This window comes from Diorhabda sublineata, chromosome 1 (genome assembly GCF_026230105.1).
Source record: "Diorhabda sublineata isolate icDioSubl1.1 chromosome 1, icDioSubl1.1, whole genome shotgun sequence".
NCBI lineage: Eukaryota > Metazoa > Arthropoda > Insecta > Coleoptera > Chrysomelidae > Diorhabda > Diorhabda sublineata.
The window spans coordinates 5,168,738-5,189,469 of NC_079474.1; the positions used below are offsets into that span (position 1 = coordinate 5,168,738).

A 20,732-nucleotide genomic window follows, 5' to 3' on the forward strand; every position below is an offset into this window, starting at 1 on the left:
AAAAACCAATATTACATCTCACGAGGCTATTATTATGGATTAATTTTTAATGAAAAACTTATGAAGCAACCACATTTCCCTGATAATTGGCATCGTACTACTTTTTTCTATTTTCAAATTATAAATCCCTATAGTACCAATTATCTGTCAATGAATAACAAAAATATTACCGAAGTTGATTCTTTGATATGTATTTGAATAAAGTATTTGTTAATGTAAGCATTGTCTATGTATGTACTAATATATTATCGTTTTTGTTGTGAGATTTTGGCAATCAAGCACCAACATGTACTGTCTTTAATATATATTCCGATCTTTCAAATAACGTATTCGAGTATTGCATTTTGAATGGCATGCATTTCATCATTTATACAAAATTTCAAGACATCACAATTCTCGACTAATCCATTCCCTGATAAAGAATACATAAGTATTCGAAAGCTCGAAATATATATTAAAAAGAGTAGATTGTAATAAAACGTTCATAAACTAGTTGACAAAAACTTTGTTCCAATTCACATACTAATATATAGACAATGTCGTAAGTGTATAATTTTGAAAGAGTTTTACTTTAAAATGATACATTTGGAAGTAGTATCTTGAAAAAAGTTTAGTTCATTTGCCAAACATCAAACGTTTTGTCACGGATGAATTACGCGTAGTTTTTCTATGATTTTACTGGAAGTGTAGCTGGAACAGATTAGTTCAAATAAGATAATCTTTATACACGGTTGGAAAATTTTCATATTTGAATTATACAACTAAGCAATATTTCTGAAAAGGTTTGTGTAAAACTCTTTTATGCCCGTGACGACAGAGTCACTGTTTGTTGTAAATAAATTGAAAAATTTATAATTCGAACTATATGTAGTGAAGTATATGTTTAAGGTTAGACAAGATTTTTTTAAATTGACAAGATAATTGTTAATACTCAGTGGCAATTGATCATTATCAAATAGTTATGTGATATACTTCTATATACTCATTTGATTAATTATTTAAAAATAAAAATGGTACCACCTTCAACTACCAATCTTTTACAAAAATTAAGGTCGTTAATGCAAAATACTAAGTATGTTAAAGAACCAATTCAAGCTTACATCGTACCTTCAAGTGATGCACATAACAGCGAGTATTTAGCAGAATGTGACGAGTATAGAGCTTTCATCACCGGATTTACTGGAAGTGCAGGTACTGCTATTATTACTGATAAAGAAGCGCTTTTGTGGACAGATGGAAGATATTATTTGCAAGCCAGCCAACAGCTGGATTCTAATTGGACTCTAATGAAAGAAGGGCTTCCTACGACTCCTTCACAAGGTACATTCTTTAATTATAAATATCTTATAAGTGAATTTCATATTCACAATGTATTTGATAATAACTTTGTGAACTCTTATATAACATGAAAATTCTTTTCTTTACTACGTTAGTACAAGTAAAACTACCGAATCTAATGTATCAAAGTAAATTTACATTATTTTATTGAGTGAATTCAGTGGAGGATTTACACATTTGCTGCTTGTAGGCTAATAATCTTGAACCCCTTTCAATAACCTTAGTTCAAAAGTATTTAAATTAGGTTTCGTGAAAGATCCTAGTTTTTTTTCACAGTAAAGAATTGTTAATGCACATTATTTTAAGTAAATAAAATCCTACAAATTAAAGCACCAAGTAATAGCAAAAATGTACGAAAAAATTGGTAAACAATAAATTAGAAAATATGAAAGAGGCCTTCATAGGGAAGAACCTACAGATCTACAGAACTATCAACATAGACTCTGCAAAAGACATCTGTGGGACAATCAGAAACGAAAAAGACAGCATAGTGAACTGATGAGATATAAACAGTTAAAATTAAAAAAAAATGAAATGGCAAACATACCTAGAACAAAAATTGCAGGGAAATTTTCACCAATACAAAAAACAAAGTAAAAAATTGGTATTGCACTACAACCAAAAAAAAAAATGAGGAATTTGGGGACAAGTTAGAATTAGGTAGTAGATAAACCAGAAACTCTTCTAGAGAATATTGAAAGATCTTAGAGGCTACAAAAAGGGTAGAAAATTTATCATTTAAGAACCAGGCAAGGTAAGTACTAGTAAATGAAGTAGATATAATGGAGCGCTAGAGATATAACAAAACTGAACAACGAAGGGAGGAAGAAGATGGACAAACTCAAAGGGAAAAAAGAAGTGTAGAGCTTATAACTATAGAGGAATTGATCACAGCAATTAAAACAGCTAAAGAATTGGAAGGCAGCAGGAGAAGATAAAATCAAACAGTAATGATAAAGAACATGGGAGAAAAAGTGACCTTATTAGACATTTTAGAGTATGGAGAAAAGAATCCCTGAAGATTGGAAAATGGGCTTCACACTACCAGTGTATAAAAAGGAGGCAGCAAAAACTGCAATAGTTATGGAGAAATATCCCTGTTATGTACAATTCTAAAGTTTTTTGAACAAATAATGGAAAAGAGACTGCGAGCTATAATAGAACCAACTTTGAAAGAGAAGTAAAGTGGATGTTTGAAAAGCAGAAGCACGCAAGATCGTGTGTTCACAATAAAAGAAATCATTTTTAGAAAAATGGCAAGATCCAAACCAGCGCACATCTCGTTCCTAAACATGGAAAAAGCTTTTGATGAAGTCTCACAAACGAAAATCTGAATAAATCTACAAAAAATAGATGTTAGTAACAAATTAGAGTCACTAAATGCCTGTAAAAAGAAACAAGGTAATAAGCAGAAACATGAAATGAGATGTTCACAACATAAGCAGAGGCGCTTACAAGCAGGCAGTCTGATCCCATTCATAACTTTCATGATGAATTAATTAGAAATGCAGAAAATAAAACTAAAATAGTTTAAACCACTAGAACGCTTTAATTTATCGGAATGCCCCTTTGCAGATAATATAATGATCATAGCAGAAAATCAGAAGGATCTACAAGAAAATTTGAACAACTGGAACCAAATATTGACAACAAACAGAATGAAAATGAATAAAAAGTGAGCCAAAATGATGGTAGTGGTAAATGTAAAAGAAAAATCAGAGTTGAAGAGGAACTCATAGAATAGGTGGTTCGTTGTGAGAAAATAGAAATAAGTTATGTTATAAAGTGCGTAGTACAACAACTTGAGACTGTTTACTCTAAAGTCTCGAGGTCAGAGCTTTAAAGCACTGATTTGAGATTCAAATAATTGTTAATACTTTTGTAAAAAACATCCCTACACTGGTGAAGAGGGAATAGAATGAGATAAATATTTTTTTAAAATATCTCTTTGTATTATAGTTTTAGTTTTTAATACATTATATCTTCGTATGAAGTCTGCAGGTAAATCTACCATTGAGTGAATTGAATTTATTAGCAATTGAATACTTCTAAAATTTATGGATAAATTTAGAAACTATTCTTGAATTATTTTATGAATTTTTTGTTTAGGCGATTGGTTATGTAGAAATCTTACAAAAGGATCTCTAATAGGAGTCGACCCGAAACTGTATGCCTACAATAAATTCTTTCCACTACAATCAAAATTAGAAGGAACAGGTCATAAATTAGTAGCAGTTCATACCAATTTAATAGAATTAATATGGAGTGATAGACCTGCAAGGCCTGCAAATCCCGTAAAACCGCTTACCAGAAATTATACCGGCAAGTCTGTAGCACAGAAATTGAAAGAAGTAAATGATCAAATGAAAGAGAAGAATGCAGAGTATTTAGTTATAACAGCCCTGGATGAGATAGCTTATTTTTTGAACCTACGAGGAGCCGATATCCAGTTCAATCCTGTTTTTTTCGCTTATCTTGTTATTGGCAATAATAATTTCACAGTATTTATGAATGAAAAACAAGTTAATAGTGCCGTTAAAGATCATTTCAATTCGGAAGTTGGGAACAACTATAAAATTGAAAATTATGATTGTATCGAAAAGAAGATTGAGGAATATGCAAATAAAATAGAAGGGTAAGAATATTTATTGTCATGTAAACATTCTAGCTGACCACATTGTTGCCAGATATATGGAGCAGTACAAAGATTTTTAATGTTTCAGATATATTTGGTTTTCTGAACAATCTAGCGATGCCCTAATAGAGTTGGTACCAAAGAAAAATAGATTGTTAACAGATATAACGCCAATTTGTTTAATGAAAGGAGTTAAAAATGAAACGGAAATTCAAGGGATGCGTAACTGTCATATACGTGATGCAGCTGCTCTTTGTTGCTACTTCTCTTGGTTAGAAGCAAATATAAAAACACAAAAAATCACTGAGATTTCTGGTGCTCAAAAACTTCTAGAATTCCGTAAAATGCAAAAAGATTTTGTAGGAGAAAGCTTTGATACTATCAGTTCGGTAGGACCTCACGGTGCCATTATCCATTATAAGCCTAGTCAAAATACCGATGTGCAAATTACTACTGATCAGATATATTTGTGCGATTCCGGTGGTCAATACTTAGACGGTACCACCGACGTCACTAGGACCTTACATTTTGGAACTCCCACGCAATTCGAAAAGGAATGCTATACTAGGGTCTTGAAAGGACAACTAAAACTCAGTTCTAGAATATTTCCATATAAAATTAAAGGTAACTACTTGGATTCGTTCGCTCGAGAATACCTTTGGCAGGTTGGTTTGGATTACGCTCATGGAACAGGCCACGGGATAGGTTCTTATCTTAATGTTCATGAAGGACCTATGGCGATTTCATGGCGTACAGTTCCAGAAGATCCAGGTTTAGAACCTGGTATGTTCATTTCCAACGAACCTGGATATTACCAAGATGGACAATTTGGTTTGAGAATTGAAGATATAGTTCAAGTTGTTGAAGCCAAGCCTCCACACAATTTCAATAATAGAGGGTATTTGACTTTCGAAACTATCACTTTGGTGCCGAAAATGAATAAACTGATTTTAGTAGAGATGTTGACTAAGGAAGAGATTAAGCAGTTGAATGATTATCACCAGAAGTGTTTGGAAATTGTCAAGCCTGTTTTAGAGCAGCAAGGTCAAGTGGAAGCTATAAAATGGTTGAAAAGGGAAACAATGCCTTTAACTATCTGAATATGTGATTTTATTAAATTAATTTTTCAATAAATGCATTTATTTCTTGATTTTCTTTTCTATGTATTTCTTTACTGCTCCATATCATTGATATTTCTTAGAGAATGGTTTTATGTAAAATTTGGATAATTAGGATTGAGGTATATAATCAAACGGGTTAAGCCAACTTGTAGAGGAGTTGGTAGATTTATCTTCACTTCTCATTAACTTCAATCTAATTCAACTTACTAATTTCAATTAGAAAACAAGCTTCCTCATAATAGTTTCTTCTTCTGTAACATAAATGAATAGTAGGCTGGCACTGCAGCTCTAACTCAGAATTTGGTCTTATCTGGACATAAAATTCACCATCACTGCAAATTCACTCGTTTTGTGTTGAGTTTGGAAGCAATATGTCCTGGCATAGTCATCATAAGGCAGCTTCACAAAAAATTAAGAGACCCAAAAGCTGTATACTCCACAACAGCTTTTAATCCTCTACAAAGCCCAGATTCGTCTATATTTGGAATATTGCTCGCACATACCCTGAGGATGCTCGATTTAAGTTCAAGATAAATATCCACACGGCAGGTACCACTCTAACTACTATAATAGGGTTTACCCTCTTGTGCTTGCTTTGTACATATGAAAAATTCTATTGATTGGTAATCACTTATAAATGAGTGTAGTCTCTGTATTGGAAACATTTAGCTCACTTCCTTATACACCAAAAATAAGCAGCTTTGAAATGTTATCACTAGAATGTTTGATAATATTGAGTAGTCTCTTTAGTACTTTGTCATGGAAATGTTGAATGACTTACATATACACAACTCTCTAACTGAAATATATAATGGCTACAGAATTTGTTTGATAACAATGTTTCTTATTTAGTGAAATTTACGCAATGTATATATTATTTTTATCAATTGAATTCCCTCTTCTTCATTTCCGTATCAATTCTAAGATATCACACTATATTAGTAGTTTTCCAATAGCACCAATTGAGCATATGCGTGCGCAATGCTTCAAACCTATATTCCTATGGGATATTATAAGTACTTTTGGAGTATATTCTGATTTTAATTTAATGTAAATCAGTTAAGTATTCCTATAAAAAATTCGATAACTCTCAAATTATAACATAACCTCTTAAAGCTTTGGCTTTATGTTTTGTCATAAGTTAATATTCATCTCAAAGCTTAAAACTCCTCGTAAGCCATTCTACTTGGGTTTTCGATTATAACACTCTGGAGTAAGTTGAACGAGAAAGATCGTGTCATCTATGCAGCTATAATGCTCGCCAGTGAATCTTTTTTATAAACCCTATGCCACTTTTGAGTCACAATTACAGCCACCAGTTTTCATTATAATTTTAATGTTTCGTATTAATGTGTTTGTTTGAATTTAAACTAAATTTATTTTTGCCAATGTTTTGAACTTTGAACATTTATTCATAATAAATAGTACTGAATTATCTATATAACTACTCTTACTGAAAATATGTATGCCTACGAAATTGATTTCTGAAAATACTCAAGCACATATTGCAACCGCGTGGTAATAAATAAAAGAGAAGATAGCTGTAACCACTTTCATTTTAAATGCTCTCGAAATACTTGAGCGTTTATTTTTAATGTTTTAACTGAAAATGGGAGAATGCGAAGAAAGTTTTCCTCGAGGAGGTACAAGACCACGCGTTTCTGCAACAAAACGAAAACAAGATGATAATGTAAGTCTTTCAATAAAATGTTTTTAACTTGTCAAACTATTAAATACTTTTTAGTTGTTTTCAGCTGTGGTTAAACCAAAGCGTAAGAAACCAAGGAAAGAAAAGAGAATACCTAAAAAAGTTATAACTGAAGATTCATTTCATTCATCTTTAAAAATACGAGGAACTTTGACTTATAATGTAATATAGAATATCACAACATAGATTAATATTAATCATATAACTTTTCAGAGTATAAGAACTGATATGATAATTTTGGGCTGTATAAGACACATAACAAACTTTTCATTAGAAATTGAATTACCAGGATTAACTTTCGGTTATGTTAATATAACAAGAATTTCGGATCCTTTCACTAAATATTTGCATTCAAAAATGGAAGATGATGACGAAGATGTAAGTAATGATTTATTATGTTCACATGTATCTTAACTTACATTTATTTTAGACTGTCACATTATTGACAAGGATGTTCAAAGTAGGACAACATGTTCTTACTAAAGTAACAAATATAGGTACCAATCAGAAAGGAGTACATGTTGAATGCACAATAAATCCTAGAGAGATTTATAACGACAAAAATCATACTTCATTCGTAAAAAGCTATTTAGTTTGGGCCTCTGTTATGTCCAAACATGAACATGGTTATGAAATGAACATTGGAGTAAATAATTGTAGAGTGTTTCTACATACGAAGAATGTTGACAAAGACAGACATTTATGTAAGTTTATTATTTTACTTAAGGAATATATTTAACAGTATATAAGATTATAAAATAAAATTTTGGGAGGAAACAGTCTTTTAACACATTCGAAATTTGCTCACATTTTCATGATAATAAGTATTGGAAGAAGCAGAGTGTCTCTGTGGTTGCCTAACTAACACGCTCTGAAGTTTCCTGATATTGACACCAATTTGGGGATTTCCTTGAAGCTTTTAGGGTTTCATGTTGTTTTTTTGAAAATTCATTTTTAAAGTGAATCTTAGATTTGGTGCAGAGTTACTGAACTACACACTAGAATTACGATTTATCTTCAAAAATTGATATTTTTGGAAAAATATGAATTTTCTGGTGCCACTTACAAAGGGGTTTTTCTTGATTAAAGCATATAATAGCTTCACATCTGACAGAAAAATATAATAAGAATTTTTAACTCAAAATTGTTTGCCTTACCCACAATTTTTTTTATCAAAATATATTTTATCATGAAAGCATGTCAATTTTTAGCATATTACAACATTTGCAGTTCTTTTTTGCCTTTGCTTCATGTACTAATATTTTTTTTATAGTTATTGGAGAACCAATTTGGTGCACAGTACTCAAATGTGACAGTTCTAATGAAGCCAGTAATTTAAGAGTTAGCAGCAAAATTGAACATATCAAGAATACCAAAACTGAGGATGTACAAAGTTTGCATGACATTATTCCAGGGATGAAAGTAGAAATTTTAATAGAAGAGGTATTGTGTCTATTAAATTTTAGTAAAAATCTAATCTTCTTAAAAACAAATAAAATCTTGACATTTCTTTATCAAATTTCCAGATTTTATTTATTTTTAAACAAAATTTCAACTAAATGAGCCCTAAAATTAAGACATCACGAAATATATATAAAACTGTCTTGAGAGTAAAAAGTTAAAGAAAATGATAAAGTATTGATACAAGACTAGAAAATTAATGTCATATTTTGAAAATGTATAGTTATTATATTTTATTGAGTTTAGGATTGAATTTTTTTTTAGGTTACAAACAATGGTGTCCAAGGAAAGTTTTTGAACAACTTTTTTGGACATATTGATGAAGGACATCTGAATAAAAATATATTTAAATACCAAGAAGGGAATCTAATAACAGCAAATGTTTTGTACATTGATCACACCATTAAAGTTACATATTTAACTACTTATGATTTGGATTTAGTTCCGGAACCAGAATATAAGATTGGAGAGATTAAAATGGCGGAGGTAATGTTTTTTTATACATAGATTATCCCATAATTTGTAACCCTAGTTAAGTTTCTTCCCTCTTGATAAATTTCCAAAAAGTTTATAATTTGTGCCTTTTTTTAAAGGGCATAGGTATGTTTTAAATATGATGAACATTTATTACTGGGGTCATAACATTTTTCATTGAAGTTGAATGATTAGACGGTAATATGTTTTTATCTTCCTCAATTCTTTATTAAACTTTTTTCTTTTAATTTCATGTTTTTCAAAACTTCACACAATGCCTTATCTTCAATATTGTCAACCCAAATGTCTCTGTACATTTATTTAATGTTGTGTGTATCCTATTGCAATTTCTTATGTTTCTTTTAATGCATAATTTTTGGTTTTGGTATAATCTACAGCTAACTGGTGTGTTTTTAATCCAAACGTGTTGTTTTCTAATCTCCATGTAGATTTTATATCCAGGTCGCCTTCAATGTTCAAAATCGACTTTCAATCCAGCTGCTAGTTTCCAAGAATTTAACATTAATCTTGGTTATTGAAAATTTCTTCTTTAATAAATAAATTAAATCCATCCAACAATTTTTTATTCTTATTTTCTGACAAAAATTGTGGATGAATCCCATTTTTCCCCTTCAGAATTTTTTCCATAGAGTTTTCCCAAAAGGGTGGTTCTTGGTACAATAACTGTTTTGCAGCATGTGTCGGAGGTACACCATTTCTGCACGTAGACAGAGCTGAAAATATTTGCTCTTTACTCCATGCTAATATTTTTTTAGACATCCAAAATTAAAAAAAAATCAGTATTTTGACCAAATTAATTTTTCTCTACTTTGTGACACAACATATGTATATAGACACTACTAAAAAAATCTTTGTTGCAAATGAAAAAGATGTATCATTTGTTAAACCGGATCAAATTGTAGGATCGTTAATTTTACCTATGAAAGTGAAAAAAAATTATTTAAATACCTTAATAAAATTGCATATGTCACATACTAATAATTATAATTTTTTGTATCTTGTATTCAAATAATTAGAATAGGTCTGCATCAAATTTTGAAGATATTTTTCATTGGAAATTATTTTTTTAAAGAAATATCTTCACCAAAGTGAATCCCACTGGTGCTCTTACCTTATATTGATTTAATTTCTAATAAATATTTACACAATTGCTAGATAATTACAAGTGGTGAATTTTTTTTTTCTATTCTAGGTTACTTCTAAATCACATAATGGTGTATACCTCACATTACCATCTAAAGAAAGATGCTTTGTTACCAATAAACGATTAATACATTCTCTACCAAAACAACATCAAAATATCAATATATCAGATTCCGTACGATTGAAATTTGCCCTTGGTACTAATCGTCAATGTCGCATTTTGGATTACAATCGCCTAACTAGAACTTATATAGGAACTCTGGAACAATCCTTGATAAAAGAAAAATTATTTACAACGTCTGATGTCACAATAGGTCAATTGTTAGATGTCACAATCAGAACTATTAAACCAGAAGGATTGGTTGTGACTTCTGGACATATCAGGGGCTTCGTACCAAATTTATTTTTGTCAAATATCAAATACAGTGAAGTAATCAAGAAAAAATTTAAAGAAGGTCTCAAAATTAAAGCTCGGTGAGTAATATAAATTCAAACTTTTCATTTAAGTTATTAAGTAACACTGATGATGAAGGAAAATCTGCTGGTTCCTATCCTAAGAAAAGAAAACAAACAAATGTGAAAACTACAGACCGATATGCCTAATTTCAGTGTTCTACACTAGATTAATAGAAGAAAGACTAAGAGAAGGAGGAGACAAGAAATTGGAAGAAGAACAAGCAGCATTCGGTAGACAAACAATAGTTAATATTGTCATACTAATAAATATAATAAATAGATATAAAAAAAGAGAAACACTGCACTTAACCTTTATAGATCTGTGAGCAGCATTTGACTCAATCTACAGAAATAACGTGTGGAAGATAAACAAACTAGAAATAAAAAATAATTATCACAAGAAGCGTATATAAGAAATTAAGAGAAATAAAGATCAGGTTTGTTGATGGTAAAAGGGATGAGACAATGCTACAGCTTAAGCCCACTATTGATCATACTAACAATGGATGAAATACCAAAATATGTAAAGAAACCTAGGGGTACCTACAAACGAACGTGGGATACCTCAAAATGATCCCAATAAATTTAGAACGCTTACTACATGCAGAGGACATCTTAATTATAGAAGAAGATCACATAAAGATGGAAGCACTAACAAAAATGTGGATAGAAGAAATAGAAATACTGCAAATGGAAACTGGGAGGATTGAAACAAAGTGAGACTATCAGGAAAAGAAGAACAAATAGAACAAATCACAACTTGGAAAAGTAATAACAGAGGGCGGAAAATAGAAATGGATGTTATAAATAGAATAAAAAAAGCAACAAATATAATCAATAATCAAAAGAGAAATAATCAAAGAGAAAATGAGATAAGAGAAACCTAAACTGGTTTGGACATTTAACAATGATAAACAAGATAGATTAACAAAACGAATACACCAAGAAAATCATGGAATGAATAAATAAAATAATATCTTGATAAAAAACAAGAATATAAACCACATACAATAAAGAAATTAAATATGAAGACAGAACTTTTGAAATAGTATTTTTACTGACACGAAGACTTTGAAATATAATCAAAAATAAATGATGTGGTGAATAAAATGACAAAAATTTAGAACATTCTAAATTAAAAAATACCACTTGAAAAATTAACAGGAAGTATAACAAAAAAATGAATACAATGTACATTAAAAAAAGTCACAAAACAAGGTACAAAAATTGGAAAAATTTGATGGATATTGAAGGTTGAAAACGAAAAACCAAGAAAGAAATTAATAGACCAACTAATTTGAATGGGGAAAAGAAGATTTGAGAAATATTCCAGTAGGCAGAAGGTATAAAAGAAATGGATACCAGATGGACTGGTACTATCATCTGATTTGTGAAAAAGTCTAGAGATGCTGAAGTTATAGTCCATAAAAGTCCACCATCTAGGATTTTAGCTACACTATCTGAAGTTTATTTAAAAATATTGTTAAATTGATACCTATCGATTTTTAAATGTTTCTTGTTCACTGTTTTTTTTTATTATCTTTTGGATTGATATATTTTTTATTATATGCTTATTTTCATCCATTAATTATTTGAGAACTGTACTGAAAATAATGGAAATGACTAATGTTTTCATTTTCATTTCATTAATTGCTTTGGTATTCAAATTTCTAATATTCATTTTTCAGAGTATTATCAATTAACTCTGGTAATATCATTTTGACATTAAAATCGGGACAGGTTGACTCTGATCAGTGTCTAACGGATTTATCAAAAGCGAAACGTGGTGACCGATATCCTGGTGTAATTGTCCATACAAAACCCGAAGGAGCCGTTGTGATATTTTATGGAAATGTTAAGGGATGGCTCGATAAAAAGTATTTGGATGAACAGGACGACGACAAAAAACCAGATCCTCAATTATTTTTCTACGTAGGACAAGTGGTAAGTTTGTGAGACATTTTTTTTTCTTAAATAATATCAACCGAAATTTCTTAGGTAAATCCATGGATACTTGGTGTTCAAAAGAATCAAGTTATCTTGTCACTCAGGCAACCAAAAAATTTTGAAACGTTCGGAACTTTAGCCATAGGACAAAGAATTAAAGGTGTTGTCGGGGCTGTTCGTAAGGATAAGATTTTGGTAAAAACTTTAAAAGGAAGATCTTTGGGCGTGGTGCCTGTGAACCACCTAAGTGAAACTTTAGATTTGTGCTCTACTTTTATGAGTGAGTATTTAATTTTTAATATGATGTTATATATGATTAAATATATTTTTTTTAGAAATGTATAAAGTTGGAGATGAAATCAGTGACTTGATATGTATAAACAATAGTGATAAATCAATTTTGTTATCAAGAAGAGAAGCTACAGCTTTAAAACGAACACCTTCGTTTAAAATAAGAAAAATTGGTGCACTAAAAGTGGGAAATCTAGTAAGATGTTCCTATATATCAAACTGTGATTTAGGAATATATGTTTTACCTTTGATTGCAGATTATACTGATCAAATTTTAATCAGGAATAAGGTAGATACATTTTATTTTTCAATTATCTAATGACATATCTTGTATAATCTAATTAGAGTATGGAAAAACATTGACTGGTGTTGTTAAGGCGTTTCTCAACAATCTGCTTGCTCGGCAGATATGGATAGAGACACCTGGCATGAGACAAGCTCAGGCACACATACATGGACCTTGTACATCTTTCACCAAACAACTTCTTCAACTAAATAAGCGTGAAATCAGACTAGTGACCTGACTTTTAACCGCACACGGTCATCTAAGACGCCATCCCCACAACACGGGTATTACAGATGATCCGGAATGTCGCTGGTGTATGAAGGAGGATGAAACTGCCCAGCACTTACTCGAACGCGCTTCAAACATATGCTCAAAGGCCTCTTGGTCGCCCACAATTCTATTACGAACTATGAGCATTGTCTGGTGTTATTATTTTAATTAATATTTGTTTTTATTTTCAGGATATCGTAGAGAAAGACATCGCTATTCCAAAATTTGAACCATACCAATGCATAGTAACAAAAGTATTAGAAATACAACATGAAACAAAGACAATTAGGTTATCTGCAAAATTGTCTCACGTGTTTGATAACAGGGTCGAAGTAAGTTATTACATAAAAAATTATTAACATGGCATTCCTGGAATTGTTTACTACCACTTCATCAACATTCACACTATATGGTCTTTCTGTAAGCTGGTAAAAAGGCTGTAAGTGACTATGGAAAAGACAAGTGCTCAATATAAGATAGTAATAATTTCAATTTGGATGTCTGCCATAAAATTGTTAATTAATATATCTTAGTATCTTAAAGTTTGGGCTATAGTCGCCTATTCCAAGGACCCAACAAAATTTACTATTCAGATTTACTAATTATGACTGTAAATCGTATATTTTTAGAAGTACTGCTAGATGAACTGAATTGATTTTCAATATTTGAAGTTATCTGTAATATTTATCTTGAAATGGTCATTTGAGAAGTTTTTTCACCCATTTTATGACTTCTGGCCTTAATGTTTAGAATGTACAAATTCCAAAGGATATAGTCGTCTATTCCAAGGACCCGACCGAAATTGACTTTTCATATTTACTGTAAATCATAGCTTTTTATAAGTATCCAAGATGAACTGAGTTGACTTGCAATACAGAAACTATCTGTAATATTGTGATCTGAATATGAAATAATTACAAACTTTTAGACTTTTTAGACATAAAAGTTTCGAATGAAGTTATGTTGAAATTCTTTGATTCTAAACATTTAAAAAACAGGATGTTCTACTTAAATAAAAACAAGATGGTATTCCGATATAACCGGAAGGCAATGACAACTGAAAATATTTCTACTGAAATGACTTCGTTGGAAAACGCAAATAAAAATTTTTTTTTGTTGAAAAAATATAACGATCAGTTTCCTATATGCATATCGATTCATGAAGTTTGTTTTGTTCTAGAGCGTTTTGAATTTATTCAGTCAATCTCTGGTTGATATTCAAATACTAAGGAATTTTGGTAAAGAAAACGATTGGGACATTTGTCAATATCAACCGGGCGAAAGGATAGATTGTCTTGTTGAACTAGTGGGCGAGCAAGGTGGATGTCGTGTGAAATTACCAAACGGAGGTGTTGGATTAGTACCCGTTAAATTATGTCCAGGTAAAGAATAATATCAGCAAAATAGTTATACAATCTAAGATTACTATTTTACTTTGGTTCTCTTTGTCTACTTTCTTTTATCTTTTTAGGTATTCTTTTAATACCTATTCATTCTATCCATTTTAATCCGTTTCTGTTTGTTTTGCCTATTATATAGAGTTGATTGAATACTACCCTCAGTTTTTTTATCTTTTTGTCTTTAAGTTAATTCACGTTTTTCTTATAGCTAATATTAAACGAGGTGATTCAGTAAATGGAGTATTTTTGTCACAAAATTTCGTTAAAAATTATGCTGAGATTTGCCTCAAAGACCATATATCTCAAAGGATTAATAAATCTCAAGGTAAGTGATAGAATTAAAAAAAATTCAAATCTTTTGTTTAAATTATTTATTTTAGATGGTAAAATTATGTGTTCGAATTTGTCTTCTCGTATGGCCAAAGTTGTTTTAACCGATTCCCTTTGTTCGATATGTGTATTGAAACAAAAAGACGGTAATAGGCAATTGATATACACTCCCATGAGATCCCATGAAAATGATTTTAAAGGATGGGGACACATTTATCAAAACGTAAAATTCAAAATATGTATTTGTGGGTAAGTACCAAAATTAACTAGTACAGTGTTGCCTTTATGTATTTAGTTACATTGCATTTTTTCTTATGATAAATCAAATTTCACAAAGAATTTTTGACTACTTTAATAATTTCCATTCTAAAGCAATTTATTATAGCATAAATATGTAATTCTTAAGCAATAACATACACTGAAAAAAAACCTTTTCGGGTACTATCTCCTTATATTTTTCTTACCTTGTAGGTATATAGTAATTATATATTGTATTCACTAATTTGTATATTGTAATTTCAGGAAAACTGGTAACAATCTAATTGGTATGAATAAACAGTTGTTCTTGAAGCTGGATAAAAATAAAGCAACTATATCCAAAATCCAAGCTTTAAGAACAGAAAAAGTGAAGAAGAATGACAAAAAGAAAAAATTGTCCATACAAGAAAGCATTGAAATGGTAGAAAATCATATTACTGAGGAAACTGATGAGAATAATGATGATGATGAAAGTGTCGAGGAAGAAAATTTAGAAGAAAGTATTTCGGAGACTGAAACTGAAGTGAGTAAATAATGAGTAGCAAATATACTCATACCCTAGAATTAAATTGAAGACAAAGTATAATATCTTAAAATTTTTATTTATTTTTTAGGACGATTCTCAAAGGGATATGGAAATGGATGAACAAGAAAATATAGAAGAGAATATTTCAGGAACTGAAATTGAAGTAGGTGAATAATGATTTGAATTCAGTTTAGAATTTACTTTACATACAATTACTAGAACTACTCAAACTATCTGTTTATTTTTTTAGGATGAATCCCAAATGGATAACAGCGACATCGAAATGGATGAACCAGATATTGTCGAGAAAACTTCAAATTCAAAAGCTTTGATATCAGGAGTCAATTCATTTTTCCAAACGAATGGAGATGTAAAACGAGAAGATTCATCTTCAGACGAAGAAGATCAGGATATTAATGTTAAAAAGAAAAAGAAATTGACAGCCGTAGAACGAGCTCAGGCGGCGAGAGAAGAAGAGGAAAGAATTTTGAAAATCGAGAAACAATTAGCAGATACTACAAGGGCGCCGGAAAGTGCAGAAGAATTTGATAGGTTATTACTAGCTAATCCTAACTCATCTCAACTTTGGACTAAATATATAGCTTTCCATACAGCAGTAAGTCTTATTATTTACAGTTGTTCTATTAAGGAGAAATCTGACAGTCTAAGTCTAAATGTTGACATGACAGAATTAAAGAGAAAATAACTGCCAGATTTAAATAATTACAAATTTTTCAGTTTTTTTAATGTTATATCTAAATTTTACTGTATTAATTAGACTCCTTGTGAAAGTTGGCTGGTTTTAGAATTCAGTATTTCTAAGGTCATCAATGGCTCGATAAAGGCTCTTCCAATAAAGGGACCTCTACTTCAACTATCTAGATCTGTAGGGAGTCGCCTTTTTAGTCATCTTACTCTTTTTGATTCTAATTAAGGTTGTATTAGATGATTCTAATGGAATCTATGGTATCTAACGTAATTTATCTCGAAAAATATTTCTTGATAACAATTTAAAAATATATATATGTATATATATTTTATTTTTATTTTAGGCAACAGAATTTGATAAAGCTCGAGCTGTAGCTAAAAGGGCACTAGAAGCGATAAATATCGCTCTAGTAGACGAGAGATTCAACATATGGATAGCCCTACTCAACTTGGAAAATATGCTGGGAACAAAGGTACATTTTTCATAAAAACCTTGATCATTAACAAGTTTTTAGTTTAAATGAATGTACAATCTAAACAAAAATAATACATATTGACAATTAACCTCAAATTGCAAAAAGTTTATTATAGAAAAAGCATTTCACAATAAATTATACCATATGAGGAGTAAAAATTCAAATGGAATATTATTCTTTTTTCACTTTAGTGAGAAAATGGGGCTTTTGTTTTAAGAGGTAATGAGCAGGAATACTTATTTGTTACATGTAAAACTGAGTAAGGGGGATATATAAGATATGATAGTATCTCAAATAAGACAAATACGGTTTTTAGACTAGCTGTCATTAAAAGAATGGATAAAATTCTTTTTGAATTTAAAATGTGGATAATAACCTTTTTGAAGTAGAGCGAACAGGATTATACTCTATTTGATCGCAATAAAAAAGAACCTATAGAAATAAAAATGAATTTTATTTATTAATATAACAAACAATGAGAGATCAAGCAAAAAAACAACTCCTCCTCCATCCTCCTCGTTACAGTCACAGTCTTGTGAATCATCAAGTTTTTTATCATTTTGCCAATTTTCATCATAAAGTAACAGCAACGTCTGTAAATTTGAAAATTTTTCGACTTCGACTTTTTCGGCATTTTTCAATTCCTTGGAATGGGTTTTTTTATGTTTGCCAAATTTTTGCGTCTTTTAGTAATCAATTAAAATTTTTTCGAACTATCGTCATGTCAATAGTTATTTTGCGATCTTGAACGAGTTTGACTAATGTTTGAAAAACCCTGTGCAGCAATAATGTCTTGGTGAGAAAGTTTCATACATTTATATGTTGGTCCATCATGTTTACATGGTATCTGAAAATTTTCTTAATTGGGAAAATGATCCAGATATCTAAAATAACACTGTAAATAACTTCTTAACCTTGATTAAAAATATTAATGATCTAGCTGTATTGCTTTGCTTTTTGTCGTTTCTACATCTCTTTCTGCTACCCTTATTAGCATTACTGTCTACAAATCCTTCCAATTCCATTACTTGCCATGCAAAAAATAAATATATTCCATTAAATCCGCTAGAAAACAATCAAACAAACAGCTATCGAGTTTAGTTTTAAAGCAACTAATTTGTTTTTTAGGAATCGTTTGATCAAACATTCGACGAAGCTGTTAAATATAATGATTCCCTTCAAATTTACTTGAAAACCATACAAATATTGGCGGAAAATGGTAAAATTGCTGATATGGAAGAAAAAATTCGAAAAGCTAGGAACAAATACAAACATGTCCCCCAAATGTGGTTGGAAATAGCTAAAACTTACTATCAAATTGGAAATTTTAAAGAAGCTAGAAATTTCAAAGACGCCGCTTTGAAATCGATTCAAAACAAAAAGACTCGTAAGTTAAATACTAGTTTTTATGGGAAACATTTTCTTGGTATAAAAATGTATTTCTATTTAATGTTTTAGAGCTGGAGATAATTGTAAAATTCGCAATCATGGAGTTTAAATACGGAGATGAAGATCATGGAGCAGCTATATTTGAAACTATACTCAGTACTGATCCAAAAAAAGTTACTATTTGGACCACATATGTTGATCAACTAGTTAAAAAGGGGAACATTAGTGAAGCTAGGTAATAAACTATTTACCATTCTTTACAATTCGCTAACATTTTTTCCCTTATTAGTTATTTCCAAGCGAATCAGGAATCGGTATCTTTTAGTGCAGTCTGCTTCCGGAATTTGAGGAGCTTCTCTCAATAATTCATTTCCAGAAATATTTTTAAAACCTAGGATCAATTTATAGAAGGAGCTAAGAACTTTTCTCAACTTCTAGAACCTTTAATAACATTAAACTTGAGAAATTTCCAAGAAAATACAATTCTAATGACACAAACCTCTTGGACTCACGCCACAGACAACTACACTTCAAGTTTTTCTTTGGTCTGTGGAAATTTAGAATAATCCACTACATTTGAGGACATGCTTAAAATTCAAATGAACTGCCAATTGTTTTTTTTTCATCTTCTGTAACTACTTCCCTCATAAAACCAACTTTTAGATCTTTGTATAGAGTTAAGAGTTGAACTTTCGAAAATGGATGTTTGATTTGTTTACACAACCCTAGAACTCGTTTATTTACCTTGTTTTGGTATCATTTTTATTTATAGCATAATACACTTTAATTATGGATCTACATGATGTTTATTAAATAATAATATCCAAAAAATAGGCCCTCTTCAAAAGAGGAGAGATGTGGATCTTCTTCAACTTGCAATCTAAGAAACTTCCAAAGAAAATACAAGCGACTAAATTGTCTTGAACTCCTTTTTGGTACAGAACAGACCGCTTACACTACCACTACACCAACACAGGTAAACCTTCAGTCTCTGAAGACGATAACTAGGTTATCGAAACGCACGTCAGACGAAATAAGTGAGTTTTGGTGTAGCGGTAGTGTAAACAGTGTGTTCAGTATGAATATCACCAATACTTCCAAAAATTGCAACTTAGACAACTTTAGTGCCGCAACCTACATTTTCTTTGATCCTTCGAAATGTAGACCATATTCTACAGCCTCAAATCGACCATCCAAAGTGTTTGCAGTCCTTTATTATTTTTTCCACAATACTAACTTTTGATTTTATAATTAACGCTTTCATGAAATATTAACTACATTCAATAAAAAATATGAGTGTAATTTTTTTTTAATTTCTAGACAAGTTTTGGAGAGATCCGTCTCGCAGCGATTGCCTCTAAAGCAGATGAAGTCCCTATTTTTGAAATATAGGATATTTGAAGAACAGCATGGAACACCGGCGAAAGTAGAAGAAGTTAAAGAGAAAGCTAAAGAATACGTATCTAAAATAAGTGTAAATTAAAACTGTTTTTAATTTGTTTTTTAGAGAAATATATTTTCTTAAGACCAGTTTCTTCAGCGGTTATTATGATCCTTACTTGAATTATTACTTTCAAAATCTTTCTCTGTGACAATGACTCACAGCTCCTTCCTCGATTTTTTCTGGACCTCTTCAATTTTGTATAATCGGTGTCCTTGAATAAGGTGTACTGGACAACATAACCAAGCCATTTTTAGCTAAAAATTATTAAACGGGGATGGGTGTTTATACAGGTGCATTGTCAAGGTGGAAGCACCAGAAAAAAACTCCCCTGGCTCATCAGAGAACATATTACAGGACGGAATATGGAAAAAGTACAATTTTTGAAGCAATTCAATACAGTAACTTATACCGTTAAATAGTATACAGGAACTAGGATGGGAGTGTGTGATACTCAAACAAAACATTCTGGAAGCTTGAAAACTCCTAGTTATTTCCATAACAGTTACATGTTATGGAACATACTGGATTAAAAAGAAATTGGATAGAGGTTTTGTACCCTGAACACCCTTTAGTGAAATCAGTATGATACTTTTTACAGGAAGAGATAGAAAAAAAAGCTAAAATTGGACTGTAACAGGACATTATAGCCTGTGTGGTGGCCTCAAGAAAGGGACAACTGTAGATTGTGTGGGTTAGAACAAACATCCATCCACATACTTGCTGATTGTAAGTCACTATATAATACTACACATGGAAGTGAACAGGATAAAGTAAATAGGAGAAGATATTTTTTAAAGGATCAGGAATAAAAGAACTATTAGTTTCCTAGAAAGTACTTGGAAATTATATAAAAGAGGGGTCACAATTAATCTTCTAGGTGTCAGTGAATCATCACATAGATTCCTGCAGATTTATGGTAAAAGGTGTGCAAACCAGTTGAATACGCTAATCGAACGAATTTCTGTACAGAATTGGATACTTTCTGAAAAGTTTGGGAAAATCAAATTAAAAATAACATGGAGGCAAAATATGAAAAAAAAACTAGTGTCA

At 30.8% G+C, this 20,732-nt stretch overlaps 2 protein-coding genes across 2 annotated transcripts; both read left to right on the plus strand.

The window, feature by feature from the left end:
- The first annotated feature begins 99 nt into the window (after positions 1-99).
- LOC130441061 (xaa-Pro aminopeptidase ApepP) lies at positions 100-5,123 on the plus strand. Its single transcript, XM_056774565.1, has 3 exons — positions 100-1,320; positions 3,448-3,973; positions 4,062-5,123. Exons 1-3 carry the CDS (start codon positions 1,011-1,013, stop codon positions 5,071-5,073), a joined length of 1,848 nt encoding a protein of 615 aa, XP_056630543.1. The 5' UTR covers positions 100-1,010; the 3' UTR covers positions 5,074-5,123.
- Positions 5,124-6,415: 1,292 nt separating this feature from the next.
- LOC130441065 (protein RRP5 homolog) lies at positions 6,416-19,768 on the plus strand. Its single transcript, XM_056774580.1, has 21 exons — positions 6,416-6,784; positions 6,839-6,964; positions 7,016-7,180; positions 7,233-7,506; positions 8,076-8,245; positions 8,528-8,749; positions 9,951-10,375; positions 12,046-12,301; positions 12,356-12,584; positions 12,640-12,884; positions 13,343-13,483; positions 14,332-14,533; positions 14,760-14,876; positions 14,932-15,130; positions 15,404-15,662; positions 15,754-15,828; positions 15,916-16,281; positions 16,718-16,846; positions 17,978-18,236; positions 18,308-18,473; positions 19,559-19,768. The coding sequence occupies exons 1-21, from the start codon at positions 6,704-6,706 to the stop codon at positions 19,719-19,721; spliced, it is 4,269 nt and encodes a 1,422-aa protein (XP_056630558.1). The 5' UTR covers positions 6,416-6,703; the 3' UTR covers positions 19,722-19,768.
- The last annotated feature ends 964 nt before the right edge of the window (positions 19,769-20,732 follow it).